Source organism: Cololabis saira, chromosome 8, assembly GCF_033807715.1.
Source record: "Cololabis saira isolate AMF1-May2022 chromosome 8, fColSai1.1, whole genome shotgun sequence".
Taxonomy (NCBI): Eukaryota; Metazoa; Chordata; class Actinopteri; order Beloniformes; family Belonidae; genus Cololabis; species Cololabis saira.
The window spans coordinates 21,736,161-21,756,527 of NC_084594.1; the positions used below are offsets into that span (position 1 = coordinate 21,736,161).

Here is a 20,367-nt window from a genome sequence, read left to right on the forward strand (position 1 = left end):
CTTTGGTCTCGTTATTTTGGGTGTTCAGGCACTGCTGAGATATAGGAAAGAGACAATACTGCTCATTGAGAACATCAAAAGTAAAGAAGAACAAGACCAGTTACCCTGCTTTCCTCATGTTTCAAACTGCTTTGCAGGATATTAGTATTATTGTATGATATTAGTACTTTGTGCATCATCAGTGATAACAGCCCTGTGGTAGAGGACTTAGTCTTGTGAGACGTGATTGCATGTCTCACAGAGACACATTAAAACACCACAGCCACAGCCACAGTTCAGTTATCACAGTCGATACCAACGTGTGGTCATAACTTAATTAATCTTCCAAATCGATGGACCCCACAGGATTCCGTGCCATAAAAATGATCTTTTGCAATTTCTCCAGGCATGGCTCTGATTTTTGCATTAAAAATCGGAAAAATCATTAATAAGAATAATTGACTATCACCTATTACTCAATGCCATATGCCAATCGTTTTAGAGCCACATAAAGTATATTTGATGTTTAAACCGTGTGTCTGGTTGCAATGGTTTATTCTTCGCTGAAGAGTTCAAGTATCCAAACGTCTAAGTCATAGTTTTGTTACTTTAAGCCACTGGACTGACTTTTATGGATGGAGTCATGGTCAGGAAGCTACAGTACAGCACGCATGATGAAATCCAAACATGAATCTTCCACAGTAAATCATTCACTTCTGTATTTCCGTGCTGTCTTTGAATCTATTTGGCTATCGACTCAGTTGAAGATGTTTTTAAAAAGCTTTTTGGACTAAATATTTGTAAGCCAACCTTTTTCTCCATCTGCCTGGTGTTCCACCCTGCAGTGCCTTGTTGCACTCATACTTTTGGATATAAGGAACATTGGGATCCTCGATGTGGGATGCTCACCCTGCGAAAGACACACTTGTGTTTGAAAGGTTGCAGCGGTCCAGCTCTGGCAGGATGTCTTGATCAGAGAAAATGAAAGCATGCTGTTCATGAACATTTTCAAGGAGCAGAATTGTGAAAGAGCACAACAGACTCTGGTTGACTAGCAGGCCTTTCCTTCCTGCCTTCTGATGGACCGAAGTCATCACAAACCTCCGTGCTTCGTGTTGTTCATGTCTGCAGTGGGGTTCTGGCTTGAACGAAAGCACCGACTCCATCCACTTTCTGACATTTCTACTTTGTCCCATCTGCACAATATTTATGTATATTTGACACCTGAAGCGTGCTTGTCAGTTAGGACTGACTCGAAGTGAATGAATGTTTATGTACAGTATGTTTACTGTCGTGCATTTCTCCTGTACCCGAGCATGGCGGGGACCTGGACAGTGAAGACCTCAGCACAAACAAGACCTGCAGAGTTGACTTGAGGTCATTCTGCAGTATGAAAACACTGTTCTACGTTGAGGAAGGACATTCTGAGGACCTCTTCATAGCCTACAGTGCAATATTATTACCATTGCTGAAGTCAATATTGTTTTCTTTCAAATGACTGGTACCGGTATTTATTTGCATGATATTTTGAGGACAGATTTGTGTACATAGACTGTTGAATATTTTACATTCCCGTCCACATCCAGCTCTCTCACACTGCGATCGTTTCCCTCTGTGGATACTTTGCAGGTGGTGCAGAGACTGCAAACTAAGCTAAAAGTTTGACTTCAGTGAAGCCCACAGAAACTGTCAGTGTTTGCAGTTGAGGTATCTGGCAGTGAGTGAAAGCACAGATAAGTGTAGAGTTACGAGCAACATACTGCCTGATGAAATGTATCTCTTTTATTTAGGAAAATGGTCTTCTAGCGATTTATTCATCTAAAGGCTGTATACCAGGCAATCAGACTGCGGCATGTGAGGGGGACACCCCTTTATTAATTAACTTAATTTATGAAAAATGAAATTTCAGTGTTCTTTTTATCATTTATGTATGTGATATTTATTATATTTGCCTATTTATTTGGGTATTGTGATCAACATTTGTCTTACCAGAAAGGAATTGAGAGCGTGTGAAGTTTGCGAGGGCACATGAAGGAATTTACAGACAGACAGACAGACAAATGTGAACTAGAAAAATCGTGTATGTTTACATCCTTTCCTTTTACTGAGTATTAAAGGATATGAATGTTTTTGCTGTTACTTTTTATTTTGCTGATGTCGTCGTTTACTCTGGAAAGTTTCCTCTCTTTGTGCCAGTCTCCAATGCCACCTCATTTTGTACAGACGATGTGCAGCAGTCAGCGGACGATGAAGGCTTGCTTTGTAAAGATTCTGTCAGGCTCATTATGAAATGAATATTTAAATGTTTATATCTTTGGTGATTAAATGCTGTTGATATTTTTCACTTCAGCTCCGAATGGTCATTGCTTTCATCTAATTTTTTAAAAATTTTATTTAATAAATAATTATGTTCATGTTTACAGACACCTTAAGTGGCCTGTCACACTTTTTTTTATTATGTTATTATTATCCTAGATAGTTGAGTCGCATACATCAGATGGTTAAATAAAGACCTCTGAATCGTACACCATGTGTCATATCTCTATTAATAAAAAGATAAATAGTTCATATGTTAGGTTAGGTGCTAATTTAAAACAGGATTCTCACAAGGAATCCTGAAATTTCTCTACTGAGACAATTTCCAAAGTCCTTTCTTTATGAGTTATAGGCTCAAACACATTACAAGTTTTAATTTAACATGTTAAAATAAACAGTTGCATTCATGTGAGATTTCTTTAAAAGTATATATATATAGACTTCTGTGCCATGTTCATGTTTCAAGTCAAACTGATCATAAGAGGATAAATACTGGTGAAACCTTATCATTCACTTGAGATAAAGGTTGTATTTCTCTACACTGATCATTTTTGGAGCTTTATTTTTAACAGCAGACAATTTAAAAAAAGTTAACCTTGATCAGAGGGGCCATGAATATACATGGTATCAGGACAGTGACAGAGGAACCAGTTAGGAAACTCCCACCCCTGACAGATTCAACTGCATCCTCCTGGGGAATTCAAGGGACATTCAGCAAGGGAAATCCAGGTCCATTAAACTTGGTCGATAAGCTGCCCTTTATGGTCTACATAGAAGTGATGGAGAAGAGGGTCTGGTTCATCGTGAAACCTCAGATTCGGGAGGGACAGTGAGGTTTCAGTGTCTGTATACCATCACTTTGCCCTTTCTAGTCCTGGAGAGGGCGTGGAAGTATGCCCAGTTGGTCTACATGTGTTTTCAGTTCAATAACATTTTATTTTTATGGCATCTTTTACAATGCAAGTTGTCTCTAACCGCTTTCCAGAGACCCACAGCATGAGCCCCAATTATTATATACAACACAATAGCAGGTAAAACTCCACTAATGGGTGAAAAATCTTAAGTCAAACAGAGTTAAAAAAAAAAAAAAAACTCCTATGCTATGCTATGGGCCATTCACTGTCTATATACATCGAAAGAGAGTTTGATTCACATGGCAGTAAGTTTGATTTGTTTTGGGTGAGGGTTGGAATCTGTCAGGGCTGCCCTTTGTCACCAGTTCTGTTTGCAACGTTGCAACCTCAGGATTTTATCTCTTTTTTTGCAGGTGATCTGATCCTGCTGGCATCACTGGGCAACACTCTCCAGCTCTCACTTGAGTGATTTGTGATCGAGTGTGACGCTGCAGGGTTGAGAATCAGCACCTCCAAACTCTGAGGCCATGCTTGTCAGTTACAAAAGGGTGGACTGTCCTCCATGGGTTGGGGATGAGTTGCTGCCTCCAGTAGGGGAATTCAAGTTTCTTGGGGTCTTGTTCACAAGGGCGGGTCTAAATTGTTATAAAAAAGCTCTCTGTTTATCAGGAATATCTATCAACACCTATGGTCTTGCCCATGGTCACAAATTGTCAGTAGTAACAGAACGAGATCATAGACACCCACTGCTAAAACGTTTCTGCTGCAGATTTGAACTGTTCAGAGATGAGGTGACAAGTTATATGATTTGTAAAGGGACTCCGAATAGACAATTTGCTGGTAAGGGGGGGCATGTGATGCTTTGTGTAGACTTCTGGAATCCAGAGCCCAACCCAGATAAAAGGAAATTAGTGGATGGATGGATGGATGGATGGATGGATGGATGGATGGATGGATGGATGGATGGATGGATGCAGGGCTGCCCCTGACCAAATTGGGGCCCTAAGCAAAATGTTATTTGGAGGCCCCCCGCCCTCAAACCTCTCCCCATCCCAAATGTATCATTGCTACAAAATGACCTTATAACACTGAAATAATAAATAAATATTAAATAAAAAACTTAAAACTGAAATAAACAAGTCACAAATAGCGATCAATTACTCACCAAAAGAAAGTTACCTCCACCACCTCAATCCCCCACAAAAAACTGAAAGCAGGTCTCGCAGAGACCTGCGGAAATCAGAGCTAAACACACACGTGTGTCTTTTGCAGATGCACATTTATCTCATTAAAAATAGTCAAACTTCTTAACAATATAAATTGATGCAAAACTATAGCCAATTTATTATATATTGGCTAAAGTTTGTAGCTTATATACGACCAACTGGTCATTTTACCACTCTTTTTCAACAGAGGTTAATGCATAGGGCGTTAACAAGGCGTCCAATAAATAAAAGGCTGCTGGAAAAACACAATTCTCCAGTCTAGACAGAGACTGAAGACAGATTCGTATCTAATGAGTGGCAGTTTAGGTGTTTGTGCTACAAAGTTTTATTTCAACAACATACCCACCTTCAATTGAAGCATGGGTTTCCTCATGTTTTGCCTTTTTTTTTTACCTCTCTTGCTCGCTCCTGATTTGTGATGTCTTTTGGATGAACATTTGACATCTCTGCAAGAGCCTGCCTGCACGCGCACCCTTCTGATTGGTCAGATTTCAGGCACCGCCAATCAATGCACGGCCAGATTACTCAGATCTCTTTTCTCCCCTCCTCCTCCTCACGGTAGCGCAAATGCGCATCCATTACGCAAATGCGTTGCCGAGCAAATGCGTCCCCTCGCACAAAATGCGTCCCCCATTGGAAGATGAGGCCCTACGCGCAGCGCGTGTTCTGCGTATAGGGAGGGGCGACACTGGATGGATGGAATTGTATGTTAACTTATGTTTAATAAGTTAACATTTAACTGGTGTTAACTTTGGCGTGTTTCAGCACTAAATGACCGTGATCCCTTTTCATGGCAGAATATATAAAATGAGTTTTTGTTTCTTGTCTATCTTAAAGGGGACCTATTATGAAAAACATGTTTTTTCTTGCTTTAACATATATAAAGTGGTCTCCCCTCAGCCTGCCAACTCAGAGAAGGAGGAAAGCAACCAAATTCTGCAGTGTCTGTACAGCCGCCCGGATGAGCCATCCAGTGAGATGTGGCTTCTACGAGCCGTTCAGATTGAGGTTAGAGAATGGGAAGATAAAGACATGGTTTAAAGGCTGAATTTCTAATTTATTTAGCAAAAATAATCAAAAGCTTGTTTTTAAGACATTCAAGGCCTGATTAAAATAGGTATTAGATGCCACAATAGGTCCCCTTTAAGGGGAGTACATGTACAACACTATATGTAAACAAGTTCACAGTCCAGTGAGCTTGATTGAGGCATCTCCTGCTGGTCTCATCGTGCCAGAGCATTCCTGTGAGTCGCTCTTCCTTTGTCTCATGCAGCAGGACTGTCAGCTGTCGCGGATTAAGCTGTGAATTTTCAGTGGACTGAGAGAGGACCAGAAAAGAAATCCAAACAGCTTGCATACTCATCTTGGGCATGTGGTCCCAATGTCAGTCATTGCAGATATCAGAGAGTAAGTATGCTGAGGCCTTTAGAGGAAAGATGATATGACCCTGACACTCAAAGCTCCAGAGTGGAAGAAGTATTTTGATTTTAGCAATTCCATAAGCCAACAGTTCTGGCAGCTTCCCTCCGGTCTTATTTGGATAATTTATACTTTCCCTCCAGCAGGCATCTTGGCTTGTGATGTGGCTTAAGGCGGAATATGCTGTCTGATTTAGCTATGATATCACACTATCAGTGTTTGGCAAAGCAATTTTATTGTCATTTTAATACATCGTTTTGGATTCATCCATCCGAGCTCAGGAGCTCACCCCTCATAACCTGAACATAAGCGACACAGAACAGATGAGGCGTTCAGGGGACAGAGGGACTGATGTAGGTCTGGTCCAGAACATGACTTCAGCCGGGTAAAACTGCTTCAAACTGGGATTAATCGAACAGGAAAGCTAGGATATGTTTTAGCATTGGAAATGCAGTTTATTTCTTATAAATATGCTAAATGCTACTTTAAATTTTGCTTGTAAGGTTAATTTGAAATAATGTATTTGATATATGATTAAATGAATTTGCTCTGCTGTTTTGAAAAGCTTTCACGAGTCAAAATTTGGCGATTCAGGTTTAAGTAGATATCGTAAGATAGACTAATAGAGTGTTTTCACTGTTTCAGAAATTGCTGTGGTGTCTTTGTTGCAAATGGGACACTTACTGTAGATCACTTAGATCAACTGTTAGTTTAACTACAGTTAGTTGAGATGAGCTCAGAAAAAGGTGAAGCTTAAACAGTGTTATTCTGTTATTTAAAAAATGAAAGTGAGAAAAATTCACTGTTTTTGGTTTTCAGAGACTTTAAAAAAAGCTTGACTTTCTCTCAGGTGTTTGGCAAATGGATACAGGTACATCTTCCAAAAACCTTGCCATTGAGCTTCTATGTGGAGCATGTGCATAGAGAGCAGTGGTGGGAGGAGGCGGGTGTCAGTTCTTATGATAAGAGTGAAGCGGCTCCCTAGAGGCGAAACACACGATGGACCTCTGATTTTCTTTTAAATGATGTGAATAATTACTTTGTTCTTCTTTGTTGGCAGGGAGAGCAACAAATCAAAGCACCAAGGGAAGATATTTCATCTTTCACCTCCGTTGTTACTGCTCTTATATCAGAGGTATGAATGTATATATATGTATATATATATATGAATGTAGGTATGTATATATGAGTGCTGAGTTTCCACAGTTGTTTCAGAAAAGCACCACAACAACCTGTGCAGTGGTAAAGACCTTTGAAAAATTATTATAATTTATGATTGTTTAAAATGATTAAATACATTGCTTTGTATGTGTTCCAGCTGATTCCTAAGCACGTTTACTCTGATGTCACGACACCAGAAATGTTCTGGTACATCACACAACTTGTGGCTTTTACTATTGTTTTAATCCAAAAAAGAAAAAAATTGTGTATTCAGGTCTCAGAAATAAAGAGCTGCTTTATTCTTCTTTGCGAACGCTGATTAAGGTTATTACACACGTTGTAAATTATTTGCAAAACAGCACTATAGTCTTTCAACTTATCAATATCAGTGTCAACAATGATAAAAAAAGTTTAAAAAATAATAATCATTCAGCAGAAATATGGTTAATTTTGTTTTTCATGTGTGTATTTTTAATTTATAATTTTTTTATTAAGCAGCTTGTGGATTTTTGAATTTAAAAGGACATAAAAAGACAATTTAAGGCAGCATAGGGGCAGTATAATTTATTATCGATAGGTCAACAACGAACAAGCATTACAATGAGAGCATTACAATGAAAAATCATATTTTATGATTCTTATTTCATCTCTCTTCGGGGTTTCAGCTCATTCTTCAGCATCCTTTGACTGAAACAGAGAAAGATATCTTAAGTTTTTATTCTTTATTTCATTCATTGATAAAATAAAACATCAAACAATTTAATATAAACACAAACGTTCCTAAATTGTGAATGAAAGGGAGCAGAAAGAAGAAGAATCTTATTTAATCTGCCCCTTTTTCCCAAGAAATCAATTTACAAAGAACGTAAATTAAAAAATTAAAAAAACAACAACTAAGTAAATAAAAAACTAAAATAAAATAGCTGCCGGTCAACACAGACAGTCACATTTTTTTTTTTAGTTCCCACATTACAATTTAGTTAATACCATTCAACAACAACAAACAATGTTTATACCTTTCATGACACTGGGTATGTCAATCAAACTTAACTCACATATTTCATTATATTTCCTTAACATACTGGCTTTAATTGTTCTTTTGAATGTAATGTTTGATTTGGATTCTTAAGTATCTTAAGTACTTTAGATTCAACTGTAATATCGACTGATTGTAACATTTATGCAGAATTTAGCTGAGCTTTAAAATGTAAAAGTGTATATGAAATAGGGGTGTAACGATACACTAATCTCACGATACGATACGATACACCATATTGAGGTCACGATAACGATACGATACGATATTATAGCAGTATTTTTTTTAACAACCTTGAATGAGGAACATATGACTGGAAAAAATTGTCTTTTATTTGAAAGACACAAAATACAAAACAATGCTGTGTGTTTGCCCTATTGTTACAGTTTGTAATGCTTTATAACTGTTTAAGTTTTAAAGAGAAAGCCAGGCCAACCATTTTCCACAAACTGAACTAAAAGTAAATGTCAGGTTTGCATTATGCATCTTCAGTTTCATACAAGTAAAAATATTTTGCCACAAACTGAATATTTTCTCTCATGTATGATTTGACCTTTTTCTTTCTAATTTAACAACTAAAATTAAATAAATAAATAAAAGTAAATAAATACATACAATTTTACATCATAAAAAAGATTGATTCATGCTCACCTTAGAAGTGTAAGAGGAGATTTATTTTTGTTAAGAAGTTTATTTTGGTAATTCAGGGTTCATTATTTTATAAATATATTCTTTATATTCTGATGTAAATCAGGGACTATAATGACACTAGTCAGTTCATCTGTAGTTGTTAATATATTTTAGATTGGGCGGAGTGAATCAGCACTAGGTGCTGTGTTGATGCTCTAAAATCCTACGCTGTTGAGCGGACATTAAAGTACACTGGAGCTCAGCAGAAGTTGCCCGCGTGTTTATCCTACTCGCGACCCGAAAAAGGTTTAATTTAATAAGGTAAGGCTTAACTCTACACCAGCCTTACATAAGTAAAAGTTCAGAGCTCAAAACGGGACCACAAAACGGGACTAGTTTCTTCTGAGCGGAGTAAGATTTTGGTCCGCGGGTCGAGGTGCGGTGGCGGTTGCGGTCGGATGCGCGTTACTAGTCAATAATACAATAGATTAATATTAATAACCCAATATCGCGATACACTTTGTCACCTCCATGACACGTATTGTGATGTTTTTGTATCGCAAAATTTCGTGGCACGATATATTGTTACACCCCTAATATGAAATTAATTTGGATTCAGATCCACACAGCAGTGTACTGATGCCCAGCAACAATAAGTCATGAGGTAGATTATTTTGTGGTGCTACATGCTCAACTCTTACTCACTTTTCCAATTTCCCGACTCTTGGCCCTCAGCTTGTTAACCTGTGACTCAGCGATGTCAGCACGCTCCATAGCCTCCTCCAGCTCGTTCTGCACCTTCCTCAGCCTGGACATGTGAGTGTTGGCCTGCTCTTCCTGTGAGGACGTTCAACAAAACAGTTACTGTCCATAAATATTGACAAACTAGAACAAGATATATATTTCTGGGCATGAAAAAACTACATCACTTTATGTTTGTTTTCTGCAAGCACATCGTGAAAATATGGAGAAACAGGGAAACAAGCATGTGACTTACAGCCTCTTCAGACTGTCGCTTGTAGGCCTTCACTTTCAGCTGCAGCTTGTCCACCAGATCCTGCAGTCTGGAGACGTTCTTCTTGTCCTCTTCGGTCTAAAGTTCATATTGACTATTATATTTACAAAGATGCTTGTCGATAGGACAAAAGTAACAATCAACTGAAATGAAACTGCCCCCACCTGATAGGTGAGCTCCTTGACTCTTCTCTCATACTTGCGAACACCCTTGACGGCCTCGGCTCCTCGTCGCTGTTCAGATTCAACTTCCCCCTCCAGCTCACGCACCTGAAACAGGAGCCGCTCTTACTTTGTGTTTCAAAATAGGAGTTGTGACCCAAAAGCTGATGTCAGGTTGGTGAGTAAAAGTATTTTACCCGAGACTCCAGTTTCTGGAGCTGCTTCTTGCCGCCCTTCATGGCCAGATTTTCAGCTTCATCAAGGCGGTGCTGCAGGTCCTTCACTGTCACCTCCAGGTTCTTTTTCATCCTTTCCAGATGAGCACTGGTGTCTTGCTCCTTCTTCAGCTCCTCTGCCATCATGGCAGCCTGACATTTTCACAAACGTGTTGTTTTAACATTCATGGTATTGTATTTTTGGAAGAAATGCCTTCTGCAGAGACAGACATCAGGATGACTCACATCAGTGATGGCCTTCTTTGCTTTGTCTTCAGCATTTCTCGCTTCCTGGACAGAATCTTCCACCTCGCCTTGAACCTGGACAAAGTCAGCTTCCAGCTTCTTTTTGGTGTTGATGAGACTAGTGTTCTGTAATGAAACAAAACACAATGATATTGCATCCGATGAATGAAAGAACAGTCGTCACATTTGTGAGCCTTCCAGACAGATACTGTACCTGAGAGTGCAGCAGTCCCACTCGCTCGCTGGCATCTACCAGCTCCTGTTCAGCCACTTTGCGGCTTCTGTCCGTCTGCTCCAGAGCAGCTCTCAGCTCTTCAATCTCAGCAATCATGAGGTTGTTCCTGCGCTCCACCATTGCAACCTGCTCCTTCATGTCATCCTGGCCTCTAATAGCTTCATCAAGATGAAGCTGGGCATCCTGAGTAAAACAATATTACGAAACATGAGCAAATTGTGCATGTTTCCATATAATTTATGCAATGTCCTGTTTTTAAAAAACAAAATACCTTAAGCTGCCCCTGCACGTTTCTCAGCTGTTTCTGGGCTTCAGCAGCCTGGCGGTTGGCGTGGCTGAGCTGGATCTCCATCTCGTTGAGGTCTCCCTCCATCTTCTTCTTGATTCTCAGAGCATCGTTCCTGCTCCGGACCTCAGCATCCAGAGAGGTCTGCATGGACTCAATCACCCTCTGGCTGTTCCTCTTGATCTGTTCCATCTCCTCGTCTTTTTCTGCGAGTTTCCTGTCGATTTCACTCTTGACTTGGGTGAGTTCAAGTTGCACACGGAGAATCTTGGATTCTTCGTGCTCCAGAGTTGCCTGTGAAAATGTCAAACCTTGATCAATAACGGCACAGGTACCGTCTCTGGAGCTATAAGTAAGGAAGTAGAAATTATTGTTACCTCTGCCTCCTCCAACGCTGTCTGAATTTCAGATTTCTCACTTTCCACTATCTTCTTTCCCTTTTCAAGCTCATGAATCGTTTTACCAGTCTCGCCGAGCTGCTCGCTCAGGTCTGAAATCTCCTCTGTTGAAGCAGACCATCATAGCAAAGGATGAAAACAATTTACATTAAAAGTAATTCAACTTTTAAAATTATGTGTTATTAAAGGTATTGTGACATAATTTTTAACATGCTTTTAACACTATTAAAAATCTTGGCCAATATCCCTCAAATGTGTCTAAAAGGGTGTAACAAGAAAAACTTCACTCCAGTACTCCATGCCTGGCTTTTTTTGTGACGGTGTTTTTTGCGCAGTGAAAAACGCTTCCTTTTCCCCCTTTCCTGTCAATCATTGCCCCGCTCCTCCTCCCAACCCCCGGCGGTGGCCGTCTCTCTCCCTCCAGCCCGCGGCTCAGTGCTGATGGGCAGGGAGCTGGGTGGAGGGGGCGGTGATTTAGCGGGTCTATACGTATAGGTCCGCCACCCAACCAGATGCGCCGTTTTTGCATAATTATGCGGAAATTCCCAGAAAGCACACAATACACTGAATGTTAAAAGTTTGTTTTTTTTGGGTGTAATTGATGTCAAGACACCCAAATAAAAAATCAAGAAAAATGTGTTTTTCATGTCACAATCCCTTTAACAAAAGTAGTAATGAAATGCAGTATTAGTTCTCTCACGTTGCAGGTTCTTGTTCTCCCTCTTCAGGGTCTCCAGGTGGTCCAGAGCTTCTTCATAAGAGTTCTTCATTTTGAACAGTTCGGTGCTCAGGGAACGGGCCTCCTTCTGAGCTCCCTCCAGCTCTGCCTGGCTTTCCTCGTATTTCTGTTTCCACTCGGCAAGAACCTGAGAGAACAATAGCTCATTTAGTCATTTGTTTTTTGACCTCACATTAGACATTTGGGTTAGGGGCTTCACCTTGTCAAAGTTCCTCTGCTTCTTGTCAAGGTTAGCAGCCAGAGCATTAGCTCTCTCCACGTCAATCATCAGGTCCTCCACCTCACCCTGAAGTCTCTGTTTGGTCTTTTCCAGAGAGGCGCATTTGGCATTGACAGCCTCGATGGATTCCTCTGCGTCCTGCAGGCGCTGGGCGAGCTTTTTCCTGTGAAGGATATTTTATTTGTCAAACTTAAATCAGCTAAAAGTCAATGAAACTGGACAGAGTAAAAGCATAAGGCTCACTTAGCCTCCTCCAGCTCCTCAGTGCGCTGAATGGCATCAGTCTCATATTTAGCTCTCCACTGAGCCACCTCACTGTTAGCCTTGGACATGGAGCGCTGCAGCTCAGCTTTGGCCTCCTGCTCCTCCTCATACTGCTCTCTGAGCAGATCACAGTCATGGCGAGCTGACTGGACGGCGTGAGCCAGGGCGTTCTTGGCCTACGATCCAAAAGGAAGCAGATGGAGATTTAACGTCAATCATCTTGTGACATTTTTGCTTTGTCTTTGTGTTCCTGATTTCAAAGACTATTACCTTCACTTCTTCCTCTATGTGCCTCTTCAGCTCCTCGATCTGCTGAGTGTAAGCTTGTTTGCCTCTGGTCAGCTGAGACACAAGAGCTTCTTTTTCCTCCAGCTGACGAGCAATTTCACCTATTTAAAGATATAAGTCAGAAACAAAATTATATAAGCTTCATTTTTATGTTCTGCAATTCTTTTTGGTGCAGATTGTTTTTCGTCATGAATGTAGCCATCTACAAGAACTAATATGTTCACCATTCTTGCAGCTAAAGAACTGAAGATACTCTTAAACTTAACGGGAAAAATAACTTCTGCATCCCTGTAAAATGTAACAATTTCCTTGGCTGTATAAAAAGTCCATAGTTTCCACTGTTTGCATCGTACTTCCTGCAGGCACAAAAGTACCACCACCATGGAGTGCGGTGTAGCAAATTTGACTTCTTGACAAAATATGATGAAAAGTAACTTTGAAGTGAAGTCCGTACCATTTTCAGTCTGGAGTCGTGCCCTTTGGGCGCTAATATCATTTAGTTGACGGACATTCTCATCATTCTTGGATTTGATCTCACTCAGCTGGTCTTCTAATGTCCTGCACATTTTTTCCAAGTTTCCCTGATAAAAGAAGACATTTATTGGTCAAAAAAGAAAAAAAAAAGTCCTTTATTTTACCTTTGTGAAAAATTACTGTTCTCACCTTTGCCTTGGCAACCGTCTCCATATTGCTGCTGAGGTCATCAATCTCCATCCTATATTCACTCTTCTCTTTCTCCAGCTTCTGCTTGACTCTCTGGAGGTTGTCGATCTGCTCTCCCAGCTCTGCCACACTGTCCGCCTGCTTCTTGCGGAGCGCCGCAGCGGTGGCCTCATGCTGCAAGGTGGACTCTTCCAGGTCACGACGCAGCTTCTGAAACTCGGCCTCTCGCTTCTTGTTCATCTCGATCTGAGCTGCAGTCGCTCCGCCAGCTTCTTCAAGCCTCTCGCTGATCTCCTCAAGTTCCCTGGAGAGATCAGACCTCTGCTTCTCCACCTTGGCCCGAGCTGCTCGCTCAGCCTCAATCTCCTCCTCGAGCTCCTCAATACGAGCCTGGAATGTATTGAGTTGAAATGATAAGTGAACAATACTTGACTATTAATTATTTCTTCTCTTGGCATAACTAAAACTTGTAGATATACCTGGAGTTCCTTTATCTTTTTCTGTAACTGGATCCCAAGAGACTGCTCGTCCTCAATCCTGCTCAGGAGTTGACTAGTCTCAAAGTCCTTCCTGGAAGGGGGTTCAAAGTTTAATTGGAATAAAGCGTCTATATGAATACTTTACTGTTATTTTATGAGATATATTCATTTTCCTACTTCTTTATTTTCTCCTCAGACTGCTGCTTGTCATTCTCCAGGTCCATTATGGATTCCTGGGCCAGTTTCAGATCTCCTTCAAGCTTTCTTTTAGCACGCTCAAGATCCATGCGAAGCTTCTTTTCTTGCTCCAGTGAACCTTCAAGCTATTGAGAGACAAAAAAATATATTAAATCATACAGTTGCATGAAGGCTTTTTAAAATTACATGGAGGTTCAATGTATTTTTTAGTACTAATAATAATAAGCAATCTTGTGGATTCAAATGAACACACCACCTACATCATCCACTTGCTGCTCCAACTTGACTTTGGCCTTCGTCAGAGAGTTGACTTTGTCTTCCTCTGCTTGCAGATCATCGAGAGTCTGCTGATGGGCCTCTTGGAGGGCTTTCTTTTCTTTGGTCAGTTTAGCAATGGTCTCATCTTGGGAAGCCATTTCCTCTGTAAGGTTTTTGACCTAAAATTTGACATAGATTTGAATTAAGAGAGATGAGTTTATTTTTTTCAACACATAAGTAAAGGATGTGTTACTAAACATGAGAAGTATAACCTTGTTCTCAGTGGCATGTTTCTCTTTTTCCACTTTAGCCAAAGTTAGCTCCAAGTCATCGATGTCCTTCTTTAACTCAGAGCACTCGTCTTCCAGCTTCCTCTTCTTCGCAGTCAGCTCTGCATTTATTTCCTCCTCGTCCTCCAGTCTCTCAGTTGTCTCTTTGAGCTTAGCCTCGAGCTGGATTTTTGCTTTAATGAGACCCTCACACCTCTCCTCTGCATCAGTGAGGTTTTCACCTTCCTGAGTAACAATGCAAGCAATGTTTGATAATCATTTCAGTGACTGGATAAATAATAGAAGATATTTCCATTCACAGTGATGATCAAACTCACAGACTGCACTTGCAGCTGCAAGTCATTCTTCTCCTGCAGCAGAGAAACCATCTTCTCCTCCAGCTCTTTCTTCTTGGCCAGAGCCTTTGTTAGGTCCGTTTTGGTCTTCTCAAAGTCCTCTTTCATGCTTGCCATCTCTTTCTCAGTCTCTGCACTCTTCAGCAGAGGTTTAATCTTGAAGTACAGCTTCATCCATGGCCAAGTTTTCACATTCATGAATGCACGGATGTTGTACTGGATGGTGAAAATAGCATCTCTGATGAAAGAAAGAAGACAAATCGCCTCGGTTTTACAGACGTCAGCTGAAATTCATACCACATCAGCAGACATAGAGAAAATAAATACCGTCTTTCCATCATCTTGACAAACTCGGTCCTCATGAGGTAACCTCTGCACATAGCCTGTGTCATTGTGACCAGCTCAGCAAGTTTCTCATCTCTCATCTCTTCAAGTGTACCCAGTAGTCCAGCCTTGAAGAATACCTTTACAGGAGTAATATGTAGAGACAGATATTTATATTACATAATTCCCTGTAAGGCAGTGGTTTTGTCATTTAATGGCTGTACGTTTACTTGCCTTAGTGTGGCCAAACTTGTACTGAGTGTGGTCGACATCAATGGACCCCAAAAGTTTCTCTGAGGCTTTCTTGTTGTCAATGAACTGGCCCTCAGGAATGACACTGGCATTCAGTACTTTGTACCTGAAAGTGTACTTTTATTAGTCACGTCGATGCAAAACCAGAATGAAAATCCGAGGACAGGATCATTCACCCGTACCTCTGTTTGAAGTCACCGTATTGGATTCTGCTGGGGAAACCTTTCCTGCAGATCCTGATGCCCTCCAGCACACCGTTACACCTCAGCTGGTGGATGACCAGGAAGTTCTCCATGAGTCCTGCCATACAATTTTACATTGAATTATTAGCTTGAAAACTGTGAGAAAAAACTCACTGTTAAAATGTCTTGTATTAATGTACCTGGAGTCTTTGATTCGTTGGGAATCAAGCAGCGCACAAAATGCGGATGTGTGCTCCTCAAATTGGTCATCAGCTTACCCAAATTCTCCTGATGAAATAATAATGGGTATTACGTTAGCTACGTATGTTGATTTGAATTAAAAAACAGTAATGGATTATCTTAGAGCTCACCCTAAACAATGCGGACACTGTCTGGAAGGAGCCACCCTTCTTCTTGCCGGCTTTTTTTCCACCACTCTCAGCTGTTAAAAGAACAATGACAGTGAAACAATTGAATTCAACACATGTAAAGACGCATTCATAGTCACACAGACACAGTTCAGAGCATGTACCTTCAGCAGAGGCGTGAGCTGCATAAAGGAAAGCCAACAGTTTGACTGAAGACTTCTGGTAAAGTTGCACCACAGAGTCGTTCAGCGGGTCCTTGTTCTTGTCCAGCCAGCCAGTGATGTTGTAGTCGACGGTACCAGCATAGTGGACCAGTGAGAAGTGAGCTTCAGCTTTGCCTTTGGCAGGTTTGGGTTTCTGGAAGGGGGCACTTTTCCCCAGATGCTGGTCATACAGTTTACTCTTGAAGGTTGTGTCTGTTGCCTTAGGGAACATACACTCCTCTTCAAGGATGGAGAAGATGCCCATTGGCTGTCAAGAACAAATGATTATTATCCACAAAAGCCTTAACGTTGCCAGATTGTTTTCTGTTTGTCGGTGTACATTAATGTGTGACTCACCTTCTCAATAAGCTCAATGCAGGCAGCCAAGTCCATGCCAAAGTCAATGAACTCCCAGTCAATCCCCTCCTTCTTGTACTCTTCTTGCTCGAGGACGAACATGTGATGGTTGAAGAACTGTTGCAGTTTTTCATTGGTGAAGTTGATGCACAGCTGCTCCAAGCTGTTATACTAAATACATAAAGATACAGTACTAAGGATCAGAAAGCTGAAAAAACAGTTGTATTTTGCATCGTGATTCTAAAATCAAGTATGAAGCTATTAACATCAAACCATCATAAGACTGTAGAATTGTCCACAGATACTTACATCAAAAATTTCAAAGCCAGCAATGTCCAGGACACCGATAAAGAAGCTTCTGGCTTGTCTGGTATCCAGCATCTCATTGATTCTGACGACCATCCACAAGAACATTTTCTCATAGACAGACTTGCAGAGAGCCGAGACAGCGTTGTTGACCTTAAGTTAAAGATACAATGGTTGTCAGAAAACAGTTCCAGGTGTTAAACAGGTTGAAGATCATCAAAAACTACGTGAGAACGTCTCACCTGTGGGACAGTCTGACCCTTAGTGACAAACTCGTTTCCGACTTTCACTCTTGGGTAGCACAGGGCCTTCAGGAGGTCGGCTGAGTTCAGGCCCATCAGGTAAGCGATTTTATCCGCAACTGGAGGTAAAACAAACAAAACAATTGCATGAAATAACTTTATACAGATGAGTTGGACCCTTTATGAAACTAATGACACTGTGGAAAAGCTGAGTGCAGCACACCTTCATTGCCATCAGGCTCAGCCTGCTCCTCTCTCTGCTTCTGCTTGAACTTCATGTTCCCATGATGCATCACTGCTCCAGTCAACTTGTACATGCTGATCTTCTCCTCTGCAGTGAAACCCAGGATGTCGATAGCGGTCTGTATATAAGCAGGGAAAATAAATCCATTATTTTCAAGAAGTTCTCCTGCATACTGAAATACATATACTTGTATATTTGAAATTTCTTACATCAGTAGCGATGAATTCTTCAACGTCATCGATACTCTTGACAGAGATTTCCCCGTGGCTGATCATGGGATAATCATAAGGATTTGTGGTGATCAGAAGAGCCTCTGAAAAAAGCAAAAAGCCCAACTGAAAGATACTATAGATGCATGCTGTGTGGGAAGATGTCTTGCTGAAAGAAAACTGACACATTTATTTAGTAATATCAAACCTATTAGCTCAGGTTTGTGGCCTGTTTGGAGCTGATAGAAGATGTGGTAGCTCCTCTCAGCAGACAGCTGGTATGTCACGCGAGACTTCTCCAGCAGATCTAGGTGGATACAAGATATTAGCAATGCAGAAGAAAAAAATCTCTGTTTGAGCACAGTTGAATAAATGTGTAAAGAGGTTCATAACAACTCTCACATGTTTCAATATCAGCTGAGGCCAGCTTTCCAGTGGACCCAAAGTGAATCCTGATAAATTTTCCCTTTTTCAGAAGCAGAAAAACACTTGGATGAAAACTTTTCTACTGTGGATGGTTTTCACATAATAATGTAATATTTTAAATAAACAGGAAATCATTTAAATAACTTACAAAACGTGAAGAATTGTCATTCCTCACAGTCTTGGCATTACCATAAGCTTCCAGCAGTGGGTTGGCTGCAATGATTTGATCTTCCAGTGACCCCTAGAGACAACATTTATTCAGCCTGTTTATTAATCCTGTTTTATTTATTGTAAATGTAGGTGTTTTTTTCTTTTCTTTAGCTGTATAATTCACTTACCTTAATTTTTCCAGAGGTAACTGGCTCAGCTTTCTTCCCAGTAGCCACTGCGATTGTCGCAAAGTACTGGATGACACGCTTGGTGTTGACAGTCTTTCCTGCACCAGATTCTCCGCTGGATTTAGAAATTTGTTCAGAAATACAGTTCAATTAAAATGTAAATTATTTTTATTGTCTTTTTATTGTTACTTTTTATTGTTAAAAAACTTGTATGCAAAGACAATTGTGGCACTTACGTAATCAAGATTGACTGGTTTTCTCTGTCTGCAACACATCAAAGTGATGTAAATAGTTAAACGTGGATTTTGAAGTGTGGTTTCTGCATTTTTAAACAGCTCAAAAAAATAACTCTTACCTTGGAGCATGAACTGATAGGCGTTATCAGAGATGGAGAAGATATGGGGTGGAGCCTCAATCCTCTTCTTCCCCCTGTATGCGTTAACAACCGATTGATCATACACCGGCAGCCACTTGTAGGGATTGACGGTGACGCAGAACAACCCTGAGTAGGTCTGTAGAGTCAGAAAGGATCATTAGTTCACGTTTTCATGCAGCCATCAAGAGTTGCAGTTGTTGATCCTCATATGAAGACAAACTCACGTAGATCATCCATGCTGCGTAACGCTCTTTGAGGTTATACAGCACAGTTGGCTCATTGAGGTGGGTCATCATGGCCATGTCCTCAATCTTGTCATACTTTGGAGGGTTCATAGGGAAGATTTCATCTTCTTTCACTGTGATAGTCTGACAGAGAGAGAGAAAATACATCAATGAGTTATGTAATAGTAGACAAAAGCATTACTACAGCTTATTATGGTCAGTATTGCAGTTCATGTGTTCAAAAACTCCAGTGCACTCACAACTCTCACACTCAGTGTTGAATGACAGCACATCTGGATCACTGGGGTCACAGTGTGTATTAGGAAATGTTTGTTCATCTGTTTAATGGTGGAATAAAAAAAGAAAAAAAAGCAGTGAACTTTAATATCACCTTTCCACATAAAGTGTCCACGGTGGCTTTGCCGCCCTCTCTCTTGGTCAGTTTCCCTTTGAGGTACATCTCCTTCGGTTCCGATACAAAAAAAGCTGTTTTAGCATCAAAGGGAGCAGTCTGGGCTGCAATCCGCTCCTTTTCTGTCTTCCGGAGGTAAACGGCCGCCGCGCCGAAACACTCCATTTCCGCGTCCCCCATGGTGACCCTTTACTGGAAGAAGAAGAAGAAGAAGATGGAATAAAACATCACACCAGAACAAAAAGAAAGATCTTAACTAGAGTATTACTCAAATGAAGAACATAGGAAAATAGAATGTGTTAATACAACTTTCCAACAAATATATTAATGAATTATCAGTTAAATTTAACCTTCAAAATTAACTACAAAATTGTTTATTCTTTCTTGGTTACAAGAGTCTAATTCATTAACACCATTCAGTGATGCAAGCATATTAATGATGAGATGTGCAAAGTAAATTATGTAAAATGATTCAATAGTTTCACAAAGGTACAGGTGTAAGGAGTATTTAGACATTGATTTTAGTCAGACTTGTCACATAAAAACTCCAAGACAGAGAAACTTTGATACAAGAAATGAATTACCTTCTTCTCTCCGTCCAAAAGAAAAGCTGATGGTGATCTTATGAAGGTCCTGAAGAAATAAATAGTTCAGATTGCAAAAACTTTATTAACCATCCCACAGTGAAAATCAACTTAGAGTGCAGGGAAGCGCTGGTGGTAAGTAGTCATGCCCTGCATTGTTCAGTAAGCTGTTGGCTCTTTCTCCCGCTAATAAAAGACTGGAAGTCACTCACCTTGTGTGGTCGCCTGGCAGTCCTTGTGGGTGTCTTGCCTTTCTTCTTATATAGGGAAGTCAGTGTTCACGCTACAGAAACGACCTCCTTTATATGGTCATGTGGTGTTATGCTCTTTGATGGAGTATTTTTGCCTCCAGTGGGATCTCTGGCATCCTTTCTTACCAATAACCACAGGTGGTCAAAGACATTTCAAG

General features: G+C 40.5%; 1 protein-coding gene across 1 annotated transcript in view; it reads right to left on the reverse strand.

Moving 5' to 3' along the window:
- Nucleotides 1-7,504: 7,504 nt before the first annotated feature.
- Nucleotides 7,505-20,367, reverse strand: part of LOC133448565 (myosin heavy chain, fast skeletal muscle-like) — a 73,458-nt gene continuing 60,595 nt past the window's right edge. The window contains exons 2-41 of the mRNA XM_061727220.1: nt 19,959-20,009; nt 19,354-19,566; nt 18,963-19,106; nt 18,718-18,874; nt 18,599-18,626; nt 18,363-18,477; nt 18,173-18,265; nt 18,001-18,064; nt 17,807-17,905; nt 17,599-17,702; nt 17,369-17,507; nt 17,146-17,264; nt 16,907-17,056; nt 16,598-16,768; nt 16,202-16,508; nt 16,041-16,111; nt 15,870-15,957; nt 15,670-15,787; nt 15,470-15,593; nt 15,239-15,375; nt 14,894-15,149; nt 14,559-14,801; nt 14,289-14,465; nt 14,008-14,153; nt 13,831-13,921; nt 13,352-13,741; nt 13,143-13,269; nt 12,671-12,789; nt 12,380-12,576; nt 12,116-12,299; nt 11,878-12,043; nt 11,157-11,281; nt 10,765-11,073; nt 10,473-10,676; nt 10,259-10,384; nt 9,995-10,165; nt 9,801-9,905; nt 9,619-9,714; nt 9,327-9,458; nt 7,505-7,642 (exon numbers count right to left, since the gene is read on the reverse strand). Coding sequence (XP_061583204.1) covers nt 7,622-7,642; nt 9,327-9,458; nt 9,619-9,714; nt 9,801-9,905; nt 9,995-10,165; nt 10,259-10,384; nt 10,473-10,676; nt 10,765-11,073; nt 11,157-11,281; nt 11,878-12,043; nt 12,116-12,299; nt 12,380-12,576; nt 12,671-12,789; nt 13,143-13,269; nt 13,352-13,741; nt 13,831-13,921; nt 14,008-14,153; nt 14,289-14,465; nt 14,559-14,801; nt 14,894-15,149; nt 15,239-15,375; nt 15,470-15,593; nt 15,670-15,787; nt 15,870-15,957; nt 16,041-16,111; nt 16,202-16,508; nt 16,598-16,768; nt 16,907-17,056; nt 17,146-17,264; nt 17,369-17,507; nt 17,599-17,702; nt 17,807-17,905; nt 18,001-18,064; nt 18,173-18,265; nt 18,363-18,477; nt 18,599-18,626; nt 18,718-18,874; nt 18,963-19,106; nt 19,354-19,554 — 5,814 coding nt within the window. The 5' untranslated portion in view covers nt 19,555-19,566; nt 19,959-20,009 and the 3' untranslated portion in view covers nt 7,505-7,621. The remainder of the gene's footprint in view (nt 7,643-9,326; nt 9,459-9,618; nt 9,715-9,800; nt 9,906-9,994; nt 10,166-10,258; nt 10,385-10,472; nt 10,677-10,764; nt 11,074-11,156; nt 11,282-11,877; nt 12,044-12,115; nt 12,300-12,379; nt 12,577-12,670; nt 12,790-13,142; nt 13,270-13,351; nt 13,742-13,830; nt 13,922-14,007; nt 14,154-14,288; nt 14,466-14,558; nt 14,802-14,893; nt 15,150-15,238; nt 15,376-15,469; nt 15,594-15,669; nt 15,788-15,869; nt 15,958-16,040; nt 16,112-16,201; nt 16,509-16,597; nt 16,769-16,906; nt 17,057-17,145; nt 17,265-17,368; nt 17,508-17,598; nt 17,703-17,806; nt 17,906-18,000; nt 18,065-18,172; nt 18,266-18,362; nt 18,478-18,598; nt 18,627-18,717; nt 18,875-18,962; nt 19,107-19,353; nt 19,567-19,958; nt 20,010-20,367) is intronic.